Genomic DNA, 18682 nt, shown 5'->3' with positions numbered 1-18682 from the left:
ATTAAGCTAGTTTGCATTCGCTCTTGGGTTTTTTTCTTGATTCTTGTGGATTTAAAAAAAAAAAAAAAAGGTTTTATTTGTTTGGATTGGAAATATTTGTAACAGTAGAAGGAAAAATTGAGGCTTTTTCTTTTGGTTGAAAAAACTTAGTTGTAGTTTTACTTAGGTTCACTAATTAAATTCAACTATTTGGGGGCAAGTACATAGTTAAATTTAATTGAAGAACATTATAAGGTACAACATTGAACCAAGTGTACCTACATTTTGTTCTTTTTTGTAATTGGGTATTTAGAAAACAAAAGTATTTACTTACTAAAACAGGTACTGATTTCAACTTAGATTTGGGGCTTTCTTTAATATTTGGAGTTATGTTAACAATATGAAAATGTTAGTTTTGCATCTTTGTTGAAGTATTTGTTTCCTTTACTTAATGTGCTAGGTAATTAAAATTTTTTAGATGGGACATGATAATTTCTTCCCAACCATCATTGTCAAATTTTGAGTAAAATTTATGTGGGGTTGATAGAAAAGAAAACCATATCAACAAATGAACTTTGATATTTATCAGTCACATTATTTTGCAATTTTAATCATGTTAGTAAAGCTTTTGAACTTCTGTTGTGATTTCAGACTCCTAAACACTCTTGATAACCCTTTAATTCATGCAAAATGGATAAATGTAAAGAAAGCCATTTCCGAGGAAACTGAAGTTGTAAAGCAATTAGATGTGGAGGAAATGGAAGTTGTAGCTTTGTTTTGATTTCCCTTTTAGTTTCTTGGTTTAGTTGGGTAGCCTATGCTATTAAATTGGTTATGATTTGATACCTTTTCTTTTCCTGTCATCTACTAGTATGGGTGTAATGGGAGGGGAATATGCCTTGGCCGAATGGACCGGGATGGAGAAAAGAAATGGACTTGCCACCTAAATTAGGTTTAGCAACCATATGTATAGCGCCTTTACGTGGAAGAATTGATCTTACTACTAGAGTATGGGTTCGGAGTTTAGGTACGGCTTAGGAAGGTGTTAAACAACCAAGACCGCCCGACCCATGAGTCAACTTTCACTCATTGTGTCTTACATCTTAATTTCATTAAAGGCATGTTCAACATTCATCATTCTAGACTCACGCACACACTAACATGCATCTAGCAAACAAACATGGCATTTCATCCCAAATATTAACATACATCTATCATGGCATTGCATTACATATCACATCTCAAGCCTAGCATACATCTATCTTTCATCTCATACAATATCCTAATATACATCTATCACACATAGCATTAGATTACACCCAAGGCAGAAACATGTATATATCAAATCAAGGCAGAAACATAGGCATGGTAAGATCAAAACAACATGTTCAAATATTCATAGCTAATCTAGATTGCAAATCTAATATACATCGTATCCATCCTATGCATCAATGCATGATTATTCATAAGCATGTTCATGGGAAAACAAAGAAAGAATTGAAAAGAAACCCTAATCTAACATATGAAGAACAAACAACAAGTAAACAAAGAAACAAAGACATATACATGTGAGAACAAACTAGAATAGGGGCATATTTAAACAAATAAGATAAATAGACACAAGCATAAGGGTTCAAATTAGGGTTTTTGGGCACGAGTTTGTGTGCACATACATAGGGCTTACGTACGCAGCCCAGTTGTATGTGTACACGTACTTCGGGAATGCATGCGCATGCAAAAAGCATGTGTACACATACACACTCTAACCCTAACCCCAAAAGCACAAGAACACAAAATATAATAGAATGCTTAAACTAACAACCTATCATACATAAAATGATAAAGCAAGGAAATCCTAAACTAAACAAGCATGTTAAACACAAATAAACAAGAAAACAAGGAAAATAGAAAGATTAAAGAAAGAAAAGAAAAAGAAAAGGACTTAGAACATATACCTTAAAACACAACTTCTTAGCTTGATTTTGATCATTATTCTTAGTCAATCTATTCACAATCAAATGCAAAAGTGATTAGTAAGCTTGAAATTTGAAGACTAAGGATAGAAAAGGCCTTAATCAGAAAAATATTGACTTGAGAATGTTTGTGAAAAACTTCCTCTTTGATTCATTATTTCTAGTGAATCTTGTGTTTTCCTTTAGGATTTTCTGTGTGTTTTTTAAAGCTACCATGCATGGCTTTATATAGTGAGAAAATAGAGGTTTGGAACAGCTCCCAGACGATGTGAGATTTGTTCCAAAATTAATTTTCTATGTATGCGTACGCGTGAAGCATGTGTATGTAGAGGTTGAGCATGCGTGCACATACGTGTGTATGTGTACGCATGCCCTAGGTTTTCCTTAGTTTTTATTTTCCAAAAATAGCTTATTTTATTCCTAAAAAGAGTTATATTTTTCCTAAAACATTTTCCTTAAGTTAATTTCAATTTGATTAGACCTTAAACTAGCCTTGGGCTTTAGAGTTTCAACATCATTGAGGAATTGGGGTTCGAGTTGTAAGGGGTACAAAATGTGGTGTCTACAACTGGGTGTGCCTCTTTAGGCTTTACTGTGTATCTATAGCCTTTTCCTCTGCTTAATTGGTTTGTATTGGCTAAATGGGTATGTTAGGTAGCTTGTTGGCTTTTTTCTAAGTTGGTTTACATGTGTCTTTTTTTTTTTTTTTTTTGGTTATATGCAAATTAATTTTCCTAAAATGCTTACTTTTTTTTTGGGATTCAAAAGAAGGCTCAAGTAGAACCTACTCATAGAAGCCCAAAAAAATCAAACATTGCAATAGACACTCCAAAAATTGGCATGAAATTTGATTATGATGATAGTGCATATGAATTTTACAAAGATTATGTTCACCAAATCGGCTTCAGTGTATGGAAATAATTTATAAAGAGAGGAAATATAAGACAAGTCATAAGAAGAATTTTTTGTTTCCCAAAAAAGGGTGAACGAGTGTTGACAAACGCCAGGGTTCATTGCCTAATCTCACAAGTAGATTGTTTAGCATAAATGACATGTCAACTTCAAAAAGATGGTATGTTAGAAGTTATTTCTTTTCATTAACAATATAATCATGGGTTTGCTCCTTCACTAATGAAACATATATTAAGATCAAAAAGAAAAATTGCACCTACTCAAAAAGCTATTGCAAATGATGTAGAGAAGTTTGGAATATCAATAAAACAAACTATAGATTTATTGAGCATGCAAGTTGGTGGTCATGAAAATCTTGGTTTTTTGGATTATGACTATAAAAATCATGTACATTGTGAGACAAGAAAAGCTTTGAAGAAAGGAGATGATCGTGTTGTGATGGAATACTTTCATAATATGCAATTAGAAGATCCATCTTACTTTTATTCAGTACAAGTTGATGATGATGGTCTAATATTGAACATATTTTGGGCTTATGCTAGATCAATAGTTGATTATGGCCACTTTGGAGATATTATGTGTTTTGATGCAACTTATAGGACAAATCAATATAATCGACCTTTTGCTCCATTCATTGGGGTCATCACAAACAAACAATCATCTTTGGTGCAGCTTTACTTTACGATGAAACCATAGAGTCATTTAAGTGGTTGTGTAAAGCTTTTTTGAGTGCAATGTCAGGGAAGCAGCCAAAAACAATACTTACAGATTAGTCTACTGTAATGGCTAAAGCAATAGCAGAAGTATTTGTTGAATTGAATCATCGTTTATGTGTATGGCATATTGATCCAAATGCTATTAAGAAACTAAGTAATGTATTTCATTCATCAAAGCACTTTCTAAATGATTTGAGTAATTGTATGGATGATTATGAAGATGAAGATGAAGCAATAGCAAAAGTATTTGTTGAATCGAATAATCGTTTATGTGTATGGCATATTTATCAAAATGCTATTAAGAAACTAAGTCATGTATTTCATTCATCAAAGCACTTTGTAAATGATTTGAGTAATTGTATGGATGATTATGAAGATGAAGATGAATGCCCAGTTGTATGGAATAATATGCTTAAGAAAGATAATCTTACTAATAATAAATGGTTGTGTGGGATATTTGATTTAAAAGAAAAATGGGCCATGGTATATGACAAGGAAGTCAATACCGTACCGGAGGCTGTATCGGTTTGGCCACCGGTACGATATATTTTAGGTACCGGTCAATATTGGTGTACTGTTTTGGGTTTACTGCTATTTTATATATTTAATATATATATATATATATATATATATATATATATATATATATAACAATAAATGTGAATTTCGGGATTACCACTACTTAAAAAAATATATTTGTATATTAATAGTATATATTAATTACATGTTTGTAAATTTAATTATTTGATAAAAACCCATACAAATTCTTACAAATGCAAATTTCATACCTATTTCAATATGCCAAACCCCATTTTTTATTCAAAAACTTAGAGTCTCAGCTCAATTACGACCATAAAAAAAATGTTAAAAGTTTTAAAAAGAAAAAGAAAAAGTGAAGTGGGGTAGGGGAAAGTTGTTGGTAAAACCAAAGATTGATTGCTTTTTTCAATTTTTACAAGTTCCAACGTTTTCTTTTTTCAAATGTTCACAAGTTCCAACAAATTTTTCTGCTACATATACGGTATTAACTGACTTATCAAATCTTACTTCATCAATCAACATTATTTATCTTCATTTCACTTGTTTTTAGCTCTCTCTCTCTCTCTCTCTCTGCTTGGCAACCCCATTAAGCATCATCTTTGCCAACGTGAAGCTCATAAAATGATGGCTTAAGGAGGAAAAATAGACAAGGAAGGCCATATTCGATGCGAGGAGGAGAGAGATAGTTATTGCGATGGCATTTTTGGGTCGTTCGGTGTAATTTCAATTTCGGCCCAGTAATCATTATCTGGCCAAAATCCAGTATGTATCGCGGTAAGGCCAAAACAATGCCGGTATAGCCAGTATTTAAACTAGCACGAAATTACTATGTTTCGGTACCGGTTTAGCCACCGAAACGGAAAATTTCGGCTGTATCGGCCAATACGGTATGAAATTAAATACCTTGGTATATGATCGACATATGTTTATTGTTGATATGAAAAGCGTCCAACGTAGTGAGTCAACGAACAATGTGTTGAAGAAATACTTGAAATCAAAATATAATCTTTTGCCTTTTTTGGGGATATTAGTCTCGAGTCTTGTTTAATAGTTAATGTCAAGAACTATAAGTTAAGTTTAAAATGAGGCAAACAACACCAATTTTACAAATTGATGTAAAGATGTTGAGACATGCTATAAAGTTGTACACCCCAAAAATGTTCAAAATGTTTAAAGATGAATATATAAAGATGGGGGATTGTAAAATTTTCAAGGTTAGTAAATCTGATACTATCACTAAATACAAATTTAAATATAGGCAAAAAAAAAAAAAAAAAAACTCAAGAGAACCTAGTTAAATATGAAGCCTCAACAACTAATATTCAATGCAGTTGCATGAAGTTTAGCTTTGTAAGAATTTTTTGTGTCCATGCTTTGAAGGTTCTTGACCAAAAAAAAAAAAAAAAATTAAGATACTTCTAACTCATTATATATTAAAAAGATGGACACAAGATGCAAATGTTAGTTCTATCATGAACTAACATGGTGTTGATATTAAAGATAATGCTCAAGAGTCATTGGGAAAGGGTCACTCTCATTTATGTCACGAATTTTGTGAAATTCCCATACTTGCAACAGAGTCTAAGATAATGTATGATCATGCCAAAGATGTTCTAACACATTATTGAAGGATTTGCAAGAAATGAGGAAAAATTGTTATCCTCTTAGCATGAAGAATCAAATAGAGGTCTATGATGGAGTTGTTTTTGGGGATGTTTTACAAGGTGATAGTGGATGTTAATCCCATGAGGACATAAATTTTCAAGACATACGTGGGATTAAAACAAAACCTATTATTAGATATTTAAATCTAGGTTGAAAGGTGTGTTAAAATGACCAAGAAATCCTAAATCTCAAAGAAAAAAGGCATGTCAGTCAAGACAAGTTCAATCACTTGGATGCCTAAATAAAGTAAGATATGCTACATTGCACTATAATATATGAATCAATAGGTCCATAAATTTATTTTAAGTTTATGTGACAATTATTCTTTGCAACATGTTATAGGCCAATTTCTCAGTTAACATTAATTCTCTTGAAGAACATGGTAATGTTGAACAAGTTTCACAGTTGGTGGATAATTTCACACAAGTATGATGCTAGTAATTATCTATTACGTCTAATTTCCTACTAACCAATTACTGCTATCCATACTAAAATTAATACATTCTTTCTATATCTAGCATCATCAAGTTTGTTTTCTCTTTTAATTCTCAGTTAATTTTTTTTTATTCTAAATGAGTAATTTATTAAGTGGCATATCAGCATTTGATACTGTAGAATAAAATGCATGATCAATGTATAAAAATGGTTGTAATGCAAAACATTGACTGCAATACCGGTTTGTAATTGATTATAATTTTATTTAAATAGTTTTCTTGCATGTGTCTATATCCTAATTAGGTAGTCTTTAGAAGTGATCTTTGGTTTGTTAAATATATTCAACCGTGTAGGCAACATTAAAATTTCTCGGGTTTGAGTTTTCAAGTACTTTTCAACAGATTGTGGTTTTTGAAATAATAAAAAATATATATATTGAATGAACACCTCCTTACTTGAAATAATAAGATAAACATATGTCATTGAAATTTGTTAAAATGTCAAATGTAGGAATTTATCTTTTGTAGTCATTTGGTTGGATAAGACCATGATGTTGGACAATTTGTTGAGACAAATTGGGTATGCATATTCCTAAGTTTTTATTTTTTATTTTTTTTATACATATATTTATATTTGGTGGCATATTTGCTGGTTTCAATAGCTCTTGATGATAAGTGATAATCCTTGAAGAGCACCATATTGGAGACTTTTTGAATTATATTTTTGGAGAGCATGTCTTACTTGGCAAGCTAGTCAATATTTTTGGACAATTTTTTGCATAGCTATTGGACAATATATTGCACATACAAATGACATCTAGTGAACAACAACATATTGGATAATTTGTTCGAAAAATATCTAACAATTTTTGTAACTAATGAAGCTACTCAAACATGTTAGGTTCTATATTTGCATGCTTGAGTAGCTTCTAGTTAGGCACTAATGATATATGTAAATGACAAATATTTTTGAATGCATTGGAAATGTACATTTTTATATGTTAAGATCCATATGTGTATAACTACATATTATGTAATGAAAAAGTTTTCTATATGCCTTTTTTGTTTCATTGCTAGGTGGTGTTCAATTTTGGTTTTTATGTTTCATGATGGCTTTGTTTCATGTTGCAAAATTTATAAACTAGAACAAAGTGGTATATTACAGAAGCTTTATGACTTTTCAGAATGCAAGTCATGTTTGCAACTTCTTCAAAACAAGTGAATATTTTATTGAACTAAGCAAAAATAGATAGAGACAAAGTACTTATAGGCTATCCAAAGCCAAGTACAATTACCAAATCAAGCAAACCAAGGTTAAACAAGAATACAAGCAATTATAGGCCAACAAGCCAAGACAGTTTCCAAAACAAATTACTAAAAGGAAACAAAAAGGCTATTCAACAACATTTCAGCCAATCTTTAGTGCAAACTTGAGGCAATATCTCTCACTTTTAGCATAATTCACTGTAGGCAGAGGTGCATAATTGAGGTAAATATCTCCCACTTTTTTTCAACAATGATATCTACATTATGGCTTAAGTTGTGCTCGTCTCTAAGAATATCAGCTAACACACGTTCCTATACAAAGTCCAATGGAAATAACTTTTGTTTTCTCCTTCATTTTCAATTCTTGGCTCTCTTTTTGTTTTTTTTGCTTACCCATGCTTACATCCATCCCTCCCATTCCCTATATGTTGAAATAATCATGATAAAAAAATAAAAAATAAAAAATAAATAAGCATCTTATAAATGCAAACAAATGATATGACATATATGCTAAAAAGAATAAATATAATAAGGCCAATGGTAAATACAGTTTTCAAAGATAATTTATCGAGGGATGAAAGCAATATGAGAGCTTCTATACCATAGTATTTTTGCTTGTATTAGCTATTCCCTTTCTACAAAAATACAATACTCAAATCACATGTACATGTCAAATAGCCCAAGGTTTTTTTTTTTTTTTTTTTAAATAATGGGGATTATATATAAATGAACCAGCAACACTCAAAGTTGTAACATTACAAAGTTTAGTGCAAAATTTCACAAAACTCAACTAAGAGCTACTATTAAGAACAAGTGTAGTGACTTCGCATTTCATAATACAAAGTACAAGGCTTCACAAATTGTCGAATAAAGGACTACGGATTTCAACTAAGCCATCCAACCATAACAGCCTATTGAATTTTGGTTTCCCATTCAATAATTGCATAGAAAGCGCATAATGCAATTACATATAATACGTACAACAATTTTTTTTTTTTTTTTTTTTTTTTATCAAACTACTAATTAACACATCACAATTTTAATGCCTACCCACAAACTATGAAAATCCACATTCTACTCAAGCATGAATTTGAACTTTGAAACCATTCCCCTAAGTCTGCTCTAAATTATGTAGTAACTAGGGGTATTGGTGTATCGTTTCTGCTTTAACACAAGTCTGTAATGGCTTTTTCATTTTCCTGTCAATTTTTTATTTTCATTCTCATTATGTTCTTTGTAATCCTTCCCAAAACCCCACCCAACAAGCAAGGAACTCCCCTATACAACGGTTGGCCCAAACTCCACTATCAAAGCCTCCTCTAAGAATCCTGCCACCCTCCTTCACAACTTCTAGTGTCCCTCCTCAACTCTCTATTGATCTAAAATTTAAAAAGAGCTTGCACCATGATCAAAGTTTAGTTACAACAAACCCAACTATCACTGGTAATCACTACTAACAAAAACTAATAGGAAAATTAAATAGACAGTACAACATTAGTTTTAGACACAATTCCACCAGTACTTGAGGCTACAAAACTCAACTAACATCAGGCAAGCTCCAATATTCAAACTTCGAAAATCAATCACAAACAATGAACAACAATAGAACTAACAAAACCACACATAATCTCAAATTTGTTAATGGAAAACAAACCTCAAAAAAGGTTTAGCAGTTGTCTTTGTCCTCGTTGTAGAGATTACCATGAACAAAATCATCTGCCTTTGTCATAGAGATAATTGCAAAAAGAATCGTCTTTGTCTTCATCACAGATATAATTGTGAAAATAATCATCTTCATCACACAGGGATTGCCACAAAATGAAGGGTTTGGAGGGGTGGTTCTCGGCAACTATAGTGTGGGTGGGGGATGGGAGTGGTGGAATGAGAGAGGTTTGAAGGGTGTAGCACCAATAGAGAGGGAAGGGATTCGATGTGTGGAACGGTGGAAAGTGGTGGATGGGTGGGACCATGAGAGACAAGAGACAAATTGGGAGAATTGGTTGGGGCTAAAAACGATTGAAGAAAGAGAGAAAGGGTCTGGAACAAAGGAGAGAGATGGAGAAGGAATTTGGGGAGAGAGAGAGAGAGCGTTTAGGTGATGATGGAGAGAATAATTATTTATTTTTTTAATAAAAAAAAAAAAGATAAGGAAAAGTGGTCTAACATTTGAGTTAACGAGAGTCAGCTTTTGAATTTGAGCTTTAGTTGGGCTTTTTTTTTTTTTTTTTTTTTTTTTTTTTTTTTTTTTTCAAAATAGCACAAATTTTCAAACAATTTTGTTAGTTAACACAGTTTTCAAACTATTTAGGAAACTAACATCTCAAGTTTGTTAGACTTGATTTTGCTAGCAAATTGTGTCTTAAAAACTCTATTTCTTGGGGGGAAATCGAGTTTGTAAATCTCGAGTTCCTAGTCTGAAAAACCAAAGGCCCCACTCTCTACTTCCTTCTTCCTTCTTCTTCTCAAACTCAAAAATCACAATCTTAACATTGATATCAGAGCGGCTCTTAGAATTAAAAAAAAAAATGGAGAACTGGAGAAAAAGAGAGAAAGCAAAGACAGGCCTACACCAAGAAGAACAACCACCTTCCCAATTGGGAAAGCCATCGCTGATTCGCCATTAAGATGAGAACAGGTGGGTATAGGTCTCCTCTTCTAGTCCGAGGGTATGAATAGCGTTTGTTGGGTTGTGGTTTGTAGGTTCTGATCGAGATGAGTTGTGACGTGTTTGTTGGGTTTGGGTTTGAGTTTGCAGGGTTTCGATTGGCTTTGATTGGTATGAGGTGTTGGGTTTAGGTTTGTGAGGAAGGTTTTGATTGGAACGGATCGTACTTGGGTTTTGCTCGGATCAAATCAAAACTGTGAGGAAGGTTTTGCTAGAGTTGATTGGATCGGATCAGACCTATGAAGAGGAAGAATTTGCTAGATTTGGTTGAAGGCAATGAAAGGAATTCTTTGTGAAACTCGAGTCTTCTGAGCTCGATTTCAATGTGGCTAGATCAAAGAACTTGAGTCTTTAGTACTTGAGTTATATAAGAAAATCAAGTCTAACAAACTCGAGATGTTAATTTCCTAATAATTTCGAAACTGTGTTAACTAACAAAATTTTTTGAAAAATGGTCTTAACTATTGATTGAGAAAGTTAAGAAAAAAAGTGAAAAAAAAAAAGTAAAAGTAAAAGTGAAAAAAAGTAAAATGTTTTTATTTATTTATTTTTTGTGAGAGATGATAAGGTGATATTGCACTAGTTTCTAATCCTATGAACCTAACCTTTTCAATAATATTTAAAAATAAATAATAATAAAAACCCTAACATTTTCCGCATGTGGGATCCACCACGCGTAATTATTCTTTGATTTTGGTATAGATTTCTTATTCAGTACGAAAAATACTGTAAAATCACCCGTTGAATCGATTCAATGGTTCACATTTGATTCACAAGAGCTTCCAGAGTTCTCTTGTATACGCTTTGACTACTCAAGTCTTTTGCAAATTAAGAAGAAATCATGGCCGGAGCTTTGGTCGGTGGGGCATTTCTATCTGCGTTCCTCCAGGTGGCGTTTGATAGAGTGGCTTCTCGCGAGGTCCTAGACTTTCTCAAGGGAAGAAAAGACATTTGTGGATTGCTGCGAAAGTTGAAGATAAAGCTGCTATCTGCTAACGTGGTTCTTAATGACGCGGAGGAGAAGCAGATTACAGACCCAGCTGTGAAAGAGTGGCTGGACGAGCTTCAAGATGCTGTCTATGATGCAGATGAACTCCTCGATGAGATTGCCTATGAAGGCTTGCGATGCAAGATAGAAGCTGACTCACAATCACAAACCGGCACTAGTCTGGTACAGAACCCTATCCCTTCTTCTGTTAGTTCATCTGAATTTGAAAAGATACTGGAAAATTTAGAATTTATAATAGAACAAATGGGTGTCCTTGGTCTGAAAGAGGTTTCTGGTGGAGTACCAGTACCATCACCACGAATATCAACTTCTTGCCAAGAAAAAAGTGGTGTTTTTGGTAGAGAAATGGATAAAGAAGCGATATTTAGGTTGTTGCAATCAAATGAGGCAAGTAGCGATGAGATATGTGTTGTGCCCATAGTGGGTATGGGCGGGATAGGTAAAACAACACTCGCTCAGTTTGTATACAACGACAGTAGAGTAGATCAGAGTTTTGACCTCAAAGCATGGGTTTGCGTTTCAGTAAATTTTAATAGTTTTGAGATATTCAAAACTATTTATGAGGAGGTCACTTTGTCTCCTTGTAAATTCAAAAATTTGACTACGTTGCAAACAGAAATTAGAAAGGCTTTGAAGGGGAAGAAATTTTTTCTCGTTTTAGATGATGTGTGGAATGAGAATTATAATAAGTGGGATGACCTTCTTCAAGTTTTTAAATGTGAGGCACAAGAGGTTAAGATCATTGTTACCACACGGAGTGAAAGAGCTGCATCAATTGTACAGACTATTCCAACTCATCATTGTGTAAAGGAATTGTCAGATGACATGTGTTGGGATTTATTTGTAAAACATGCATTTGGAAATGGAAAGTCCTATGCAGACTTTGAGGTGATTGGTAAACAAATTGTCAAAAAGTGTGGAGGCCTACCTTTAGCTATAAAAACAGTTGGAGGTTCATTACGTTCAAATAAAAACCCAACTCATTGGAAAAAGATTTTGAAGAATCATATATGGGATTTACCAGAAGCCAAAACTGATATCCTTCCAGCTTTAAGATTGAGCTATCACTACCTCCCATCACATTTAAAGCGATGCTTTGCTTATTGCTCAATTTTCCCAAAAGATTATGAATTTAATAAGGAGGAGTTGATTTTGTTATGGATGGCAGAAGGTTTATTGGAGCAACCCAAAGAAGATATGCATATGGATTCTATGGAATTTGAAGAAATAGGTGAAGAATACTTTAATGATCTAGTATCAAGGTCATTTTTCCAACAATCAAATAAGTCTGAATCATGTTTCTTAATGCATGATCTTATCAATGACTTGGCAAAATCCATATCTGGGAAAGTTTGTTTTAGTTCACTAGATGATGAGTCCAATGTAATAACGAAAAAGATACGTTATTTTTTATATTCTGGAGCTTACTATAATGACTATAAGAAATTTGAGATTTGTTATGAAGCTAAGGGTCTGCGAACCTTCTTGGTAAAAGCATGTTCAAGCGCTTGGTTTAATGGATATTACAAAACAGAAAAGATGATGGATGACTTGTTGGGTACATTTAAGTGTTTGCGGGTGTTATCATGGTCTGAACGTGTGCACATAAGGGAGATAAGGGAGTTGCCTGTTTCTATTGGTAATTTGCAACATCTACGTTATTTGAATATTTATGGCACTGATATCACACACTTGCCTGATTCATTATGTAGATTGTATAATTTGCAAACCTTGATATTGTCGTCACGAATCACCAATTTGCCGATCAACATGGGTAAACTAATCAACTTGCGCCACCTGGATAATTCTCGAAGTCATATGAAAGAGATGCCACCACAAATGGGTAAATTAAAAAAACTCAGAAAGTTGCCTGTTTTTGTTGTGGGCGAACATGGTGGATCTAGCATTAGAGAGTTAGGGGAGCTTCATCATCTTTCTGGAAAATTGTCTATATTGAACTTGGAAAACGTTCATTGCACTATAGATGATCCAGAGATTCCAAAGGTTATGCTAAAGGATAAGCAAGATCTAACTGAGTTGGTGTTGGAATGGGATTTTCTTCGCTACATTGAAGATTCAATAAAGGAAAAAAGTTTACTTGAGCAGTTGTGTCCTCATACAAACTTGAATTCTCTCACCATCAAATATTATGGGGGTACAAGCTTTCCAAATTGGTTAGGAGATTCTTCATTCCTGAATATGGTATCCTTAAAGCTTGACAGTTGTATGTATTGCTTCGCATTGCCTCCACTTGGACAGCTACCTACATTGAAGAAACTCGAAATTTATGGTTTGGTACGAGTTGTAGCTGTGGGTCGTGAGTTCTACGGGAATGGTTATTCTACGATTAAGCCGTTCAGATCCCTTGAGTATTTAAGCTTTGCCTACATGCTAGAATGGAAAGAATGGGTTACATTCGAAGATGAAGTTTTCTCTCGTCTTCAAGAGCTTCACATAAGTGGTTCTCCCAAGCTAAGCGTTCTACCCAATTGCCTTCCCTCTTTGACCAAGCTTGAAATTAGACGTTGTGAGCAGCTTGTTTCACTTCCTAGGGCTCCTGTCCTCCATGAAATTGAATTGCTCTGGAATTGGAAAATACAGTTTGCAAGTGGTCATTACTATCCATCACTTGAATGTATGACCGTAAGGGGTGTTTGTGATTCAATGTCACTAGAGTTTTTCCCTAAGCTCAAATATATCATAATATATGATTGTGAAAATTTCGAATATCTCACTAGTTTAGAAATCAAGAATTGCCCTAATTTCATATCCTTTCCTAGTGGAGGACTCCGTGCCCCAAAATTAACAAAGATGAAGGTTGAAAGTTGCAATAAGTTACAATCACTACCTGAAGGGATGCACACCCTCCTCCCATCTCTTATAACTTTGGAACTGTTAGACTGTCCAGAATTGGAATCATTTCCTGAAGGTGGTTTGCCCTCCAATTTGGTAAAACTTGACATCTCCAGTTGCAACAAACTCATTTCCTGTCGCATGGAGTGGGGATTGCAAAGTCTCCACTCTCTCAAAGAATTCTCCATTGCCCATAAATATGAAGAAGTGGATTCCTTTCCAGAGGAGGTGTTGCTGCCTCCCTCTCTTACCTATTTCTCTATCTTAGATTTTTCAAATATGAAATCACTCAACGGTAAGGGGTTTCAACACCTCGCCTCTCTTAAAACCTTGAGCATTGAGCGCTGCCATAAGCTTGAGTGCTTACCAGAAGAAGGCTTGCCCACCTCTCTTTCTCAATTACATATCTTGGGTTGTCCTTTGTTGAAACAACGCTGTGAAAAAGAGAAAGGGGAAGACTGGCTCAAGATTGCTCACATCCCCAACATAGTAATGAGCTATGAGTCATTGAACACTTCTGCCCAGGTACTTATTCTACTCTAATATTAACTTTTCTTCTGCTTATTTGCTCAATTTTGTTAATTGCCATCAAGTTACAGACAAAGTTTTTAGTTTTTCTATGATTACCAAAAATTTCTTTTCAAAGAAGAGTTTTTTTTTTCTTTAGTGGGCATTTGAAATTCATCAAGCATGATAACTCCTATAAAAATAACTTCATCAATCTTTTAAATTTTTTTACCTAAAAAAATTCTATTTAATATAAATTTTTTTATGAGAAGCTTTAGAGTATGATATTTATTTTTTTTATACAGGTAAATATCACATTAAAAGCTTGAAAGTATGATTATACAATCAATAAAAAAAAAAAATGTCTGCACTGCATAAAGGAAAAATCCATTTTCCCATAAAGAACATGTTCTTAAAAAAAAAAAAAAAAAAAAAACAGATGAGCCTACTGTTAGAACATGTGATTAAATGATTAAATATATTATTTCCTAATAGTTTTAAGTTCTTGAGAGAATTGTTAATTTAACATGGTATTAAAGCATGGGGTCCTGAGTTCAATTCTTGTCTCCTCCACCCTACCTACCATTGCAAACGACCAATCAATATGTTTAATGAGTTGATAAAAAAAAAGAGAAGAAACTTGTTTCTTCAAATTATTTAACCAAAGTTTTATTCTGATAGTAAATTTTTTTTGGCACACCTGTGTCAGAGATGCTGTCAAATGTTTTCAACATGACGATAGATTCTCATTTCATTGCCTTTTCTCTTGCAATGTTACTTTTACTTGTGAATAACAAGTGCCTCACACACTCACTGTCAATTTCATGCCACTGCTGCAGGGCCTTCTGGATTGTTTATGAACTCCTGTCTGATATGTTTTCAAGTCACTGTAAAAGCTCGTCCTCCCATTCTTGCTGGAGCTTCTATTGCCTATTATACATTCACTACATTTCTACTATGGACTTGTGAAGTAGGAAAAAAAAAAAAAGGATTTTTGCAGCAATGGATTAAGCTAAGGTAATGCAAATTTTCCAGCATATGTATTTGATGATTAAGACATTTGTATTTTAGTTAAAGAGTATTTTAAGTATATTGCAATTTGACATGGGCAATGGCATGCTATTTAATCTCAGGTAGGCACTGGTGCAGTTGAAAGCTAGTGCTACTTATTTACCTTCTAATAGTAGCTGAAACACTGCTTGTGTGTGGAGAGGACTTGCTAAGACTATTTCTCTTTGAGATTTTGAAATTGGTGGTGGATGGGAATTGGAAGTCCTCTCCAGAGGACAGGTTGCTGTATTTGGGTTTTTCTTCTCTTTCCAACTAGAGAGAACTCAAAAGCTTTAGTACATGACTGCTCTTGCTGACCTTAACCAGTTGGGGCTGCCACTACTACCAAGAACTATAAATTTTAAATTGTCCTATGTTGAGACGATGGTGCCAAAGGCAGCAGGGAGGAAGGGGGTGAATTGGCCCAAGATTGCTCAGGTACTTGTTCCATGACAGATCAAGGCACTCTCATGTCATTACCAGCAATTACAAATACACTTTAAAAACGAGAGATGCTAAGTGGTGGTTAGGTTTGTTCAATTGATTTTTGGTCCTGTAATCATAAATGATTTCTAAATCTTTATCAGCTCTTATTCAGGTTTTAAGACACAAAATGAGAAAAATGTTGAGGCCAAAGCTGGTGTAAGATTTGAGGTGGTTGCTACCAACAAAATGAACCTCTTGCAATCAAAACTTCTGGAGAGCTAAATTTACATCCAATGCAATGCAATGATGTCTGTCCTGCCAGCATGTTCTGTTTACTTCCAAGTTTGGACTGCCATATGTACATTGATGTATTGGGTGGACTAGTAGAGAGGGTCAGAGAATAAGAGCAATGGAGAGAATTGTGCCTTATAGCTCCAATTTTAGCTCCTAGATTTGACAGGAGGCTCCCTTTGGCAATTTATAGGATGTTAATAATGATCATGGCCTCTAGATCTTATCAATTGCCATGTGAGTTTGTTCAATTGACTTCTGAAGTATTCCTAAATTCATACTTTGTTTTTTGGGTACTTTTCTGATGCTATTGAGCTTTCTTCTTATTTGATTTATTTCCAGTAATTTTTTACTTTGTGCGCGTGTATGTGTGTTTCAAGACCAATTATATATTTATTGAATTAATTTATTTTCTTTGAACTTGTATGTCCATTTATGAAACAATACCTAAGAAAGAAGGGGAAAAAAGTGGTGCAAGAGGGCTCACATCCCCTGCCTACATATGGACAATAAGCTCAATATACAAGCTAAAATTCCAATGTGGAAAGCCCCTGTTTTAGGGTCAAGTCCTTTGTTGAACTCAACTACTTCATGTTTGATTTTATTTATATTTATTGTAAGGTTTATTTTTGAATAAATATGATTGACGATGGTGACACACGTAAATGTCTCATGAGAGTCCTGCTAAATATAAACTATGCCTAACCTTTAATAGTCCTTATTGTTTCTTCTTATCTTTACTACCAATTATCTTATCTTTATTTGAGTAGTCTAGTTATCTAGTTATCTTATCTCTATTTGAATGTTTGAATAGTTATCTAGTTATCTTATCTAGGAGATTGTTACTCTCTAAATAAACGTTGATGGCATTAGGCCGTGATGAATTTGCTATTGTACTGTGGTTTTTCGTCCACCCAAAGGAAGTCTTTTATCAAATTCCATCTCTGTTCCCATCTGATCTGACACAGGTTAATACTCGAAAGAGGATTGGCTGAAGATCAGTGCCATAATCAGTTTCTGCCTTGAGCTCAAGTACGTGCCAGCCAGAAGATGGGCTGCCTACCTCCTTTTCTTTACTAAGCATAGTTGGGTATTGTCTTTTTTTGAAGGAAAGGTACCATACTACCATATGAAGAAGGGAAAGAATGGAACAAGACTGCTCATTACTCCATATCAATGATGAAGTGATCATATGAGCCAAAAGTATAGACCAAGTTCTCATCCGCTGTTTTCTTCATCACATGTTCTTAAGAAACCAGCTAGTTGTCAAATTGATTTGTTCTCTCTTTTATTGGATACTTAAATTTAATTGATGTTACTTTTAATGAATCAGAATGTTTTCCTGCTTGCTTCTTCCCGTACACAGAGGGGTGGTCTGCAATTCCTCAGGCTTGTTCTTCTAAATATGTGCTTCTATAAAAAAGATCTCCATTTCGTTGTCAATGCTCAATGTATTTGTTGATTAACAGATTATTCTAAAAAATCTCCATTCAAAAGAGTCCTTTGCTGACCAATGTATTTGTTGACTAACAGATTTTTCTAAGGGTTTGTTTGTGCAAGATGCGTGTGCGGAATTGGACTTGGGTAAAGTATGGCAGGCTATTTAATGTTGGATCATGCTGCGAAGGAAGACACTTTGTGAAAAAAGTATAGTACTACAAAAGTTTTTGCCACAATTGTGATGTAATAGGGTATGTTTGGGTTGAACTTATTGTTGTTGAAACTGAAAACTGAAAACATTGTAGCAAAATAATTTTTAAATGTATGAATAGTGTCATGGGATCCATTTTTAATATTTTTAAATGTGTGAACAATGCATGCACAGTGTGTGAACAGTGCATGCACTGTTTATAAACAGTGAATTTTGCCTCTGAAAGTCAATAACTAGGCTTAAAAAAAAAAAAAAAAAAAAAAAAAAAAAAAGATCCATGTATAAGTGATAGTTAACTATTTAAAGTGTGTCATGTCAATGTTGTGATAAAAAAATTATGAAATAATTTGTGGTCTTAAATGTTAGATCATGTTTATTTTATTTATTTTTTTTTATAGCTAAGATGATGCTATTATATCACGCTGTAACTCTATTTTATTTGGAGCATACATGGATATGTGTGCAAATGTGGGGCCAAATTAACCATACTAGTTAGAGCAATACATCAGTTTGTAAAAATATTCATATTTATTTTAATATAAAAATATACATTTTCTATTTTATAAGACAATTTTTTAAAAACACTTACATTAGATTATGGGTAAATTACAAAGTTAGTTTCTATCTTTTGGAACATATTTCAATTTAGTTTTTAACATTTTAATTGTGTCAATTTAGTTCTTAACTTTTTTAATATCATGTCAATTTAGTCCCGTCATTATTTTTTGGATGGAAAAAGTTGATG

The 18682-nt window shown here is 33.6% G+C and overlaps 1 protein-coding gene across 2 annotated transcripts; it reads left to right on the top strand.

The window, feature by feature from the left end:
- The first annotated feature begins 10886 nt into the window (after positions 1-10886).
- LOC126725194 (putative disease resistance protein At3g14460) lies at positions 10887-17729 on the top strand. 2 transcript variants are annotated; one of them, XM_050429762.1, is made up of 5 exons: positions 10887-14537; positions 15359-15536; positions 15653-16007; positions 16168-16523; positions 17270-17729. In XM_050429762.1, the coding sequence occupies exons 1-2, from the start codon at positions 10992-10994 to the stop codon at positions 15377-15379; spliced, it is 3567 nt and encodes a 1188-aa protein (XP_050285719.1). In that variant the 5' UTR covers positions 10887-10991; the 3' UTR covers positions 15380-15536; positions 15653-16007; positions 16168-16523; positions 17270-17729. The 2 variants fall into 2 exon arrangements, with proteins under 2 accessions (XP_050285719.1, XP_050285718.1); XM_050429761.1 differs by having other exon boundaries at positions 17255-17729.
- Positions 17730-18682: the final 953 nt, after the last annotated feature.

This window comes from Quercus robur, chromosome 5 (genome assembly GCF_932294415.1).
Source record: "Quercus robur chromosome 5, dhQueRobu3.1, whole genome shotgun sequence".
Classification (NCBI taxonomy): Eukaryota; Viridiplantae; Streptophyta; class Magnoliopsida; order Fagales; family Fagaceae; genus Quercus; species Quercus robur.
The sequence above is the reverse complement of the archived record's forward strand: the minus strand, read 5'-3'. Positions and strand labels throughout refer to the sequence as shown.

What these genes read in the sequence shown, in the direction of transcription:
- LOC126725194 (XM_050429762.1), top strand. Translation starts at nt 10,992, where the DNA reads ATGGCCGGAGCTTTGGTCGGTGGGGCATTTCTATCTGCGTTCCTCCAG. An exon ending in CATTGAACACTTCTGCCCAG is followed by an intron (nt 14,538 to 15,358) that starts GTACTTATTCTA and finishes CCACTGCTGCAG; the next exon opens with GGCCTTCTGGATTGTTTATG.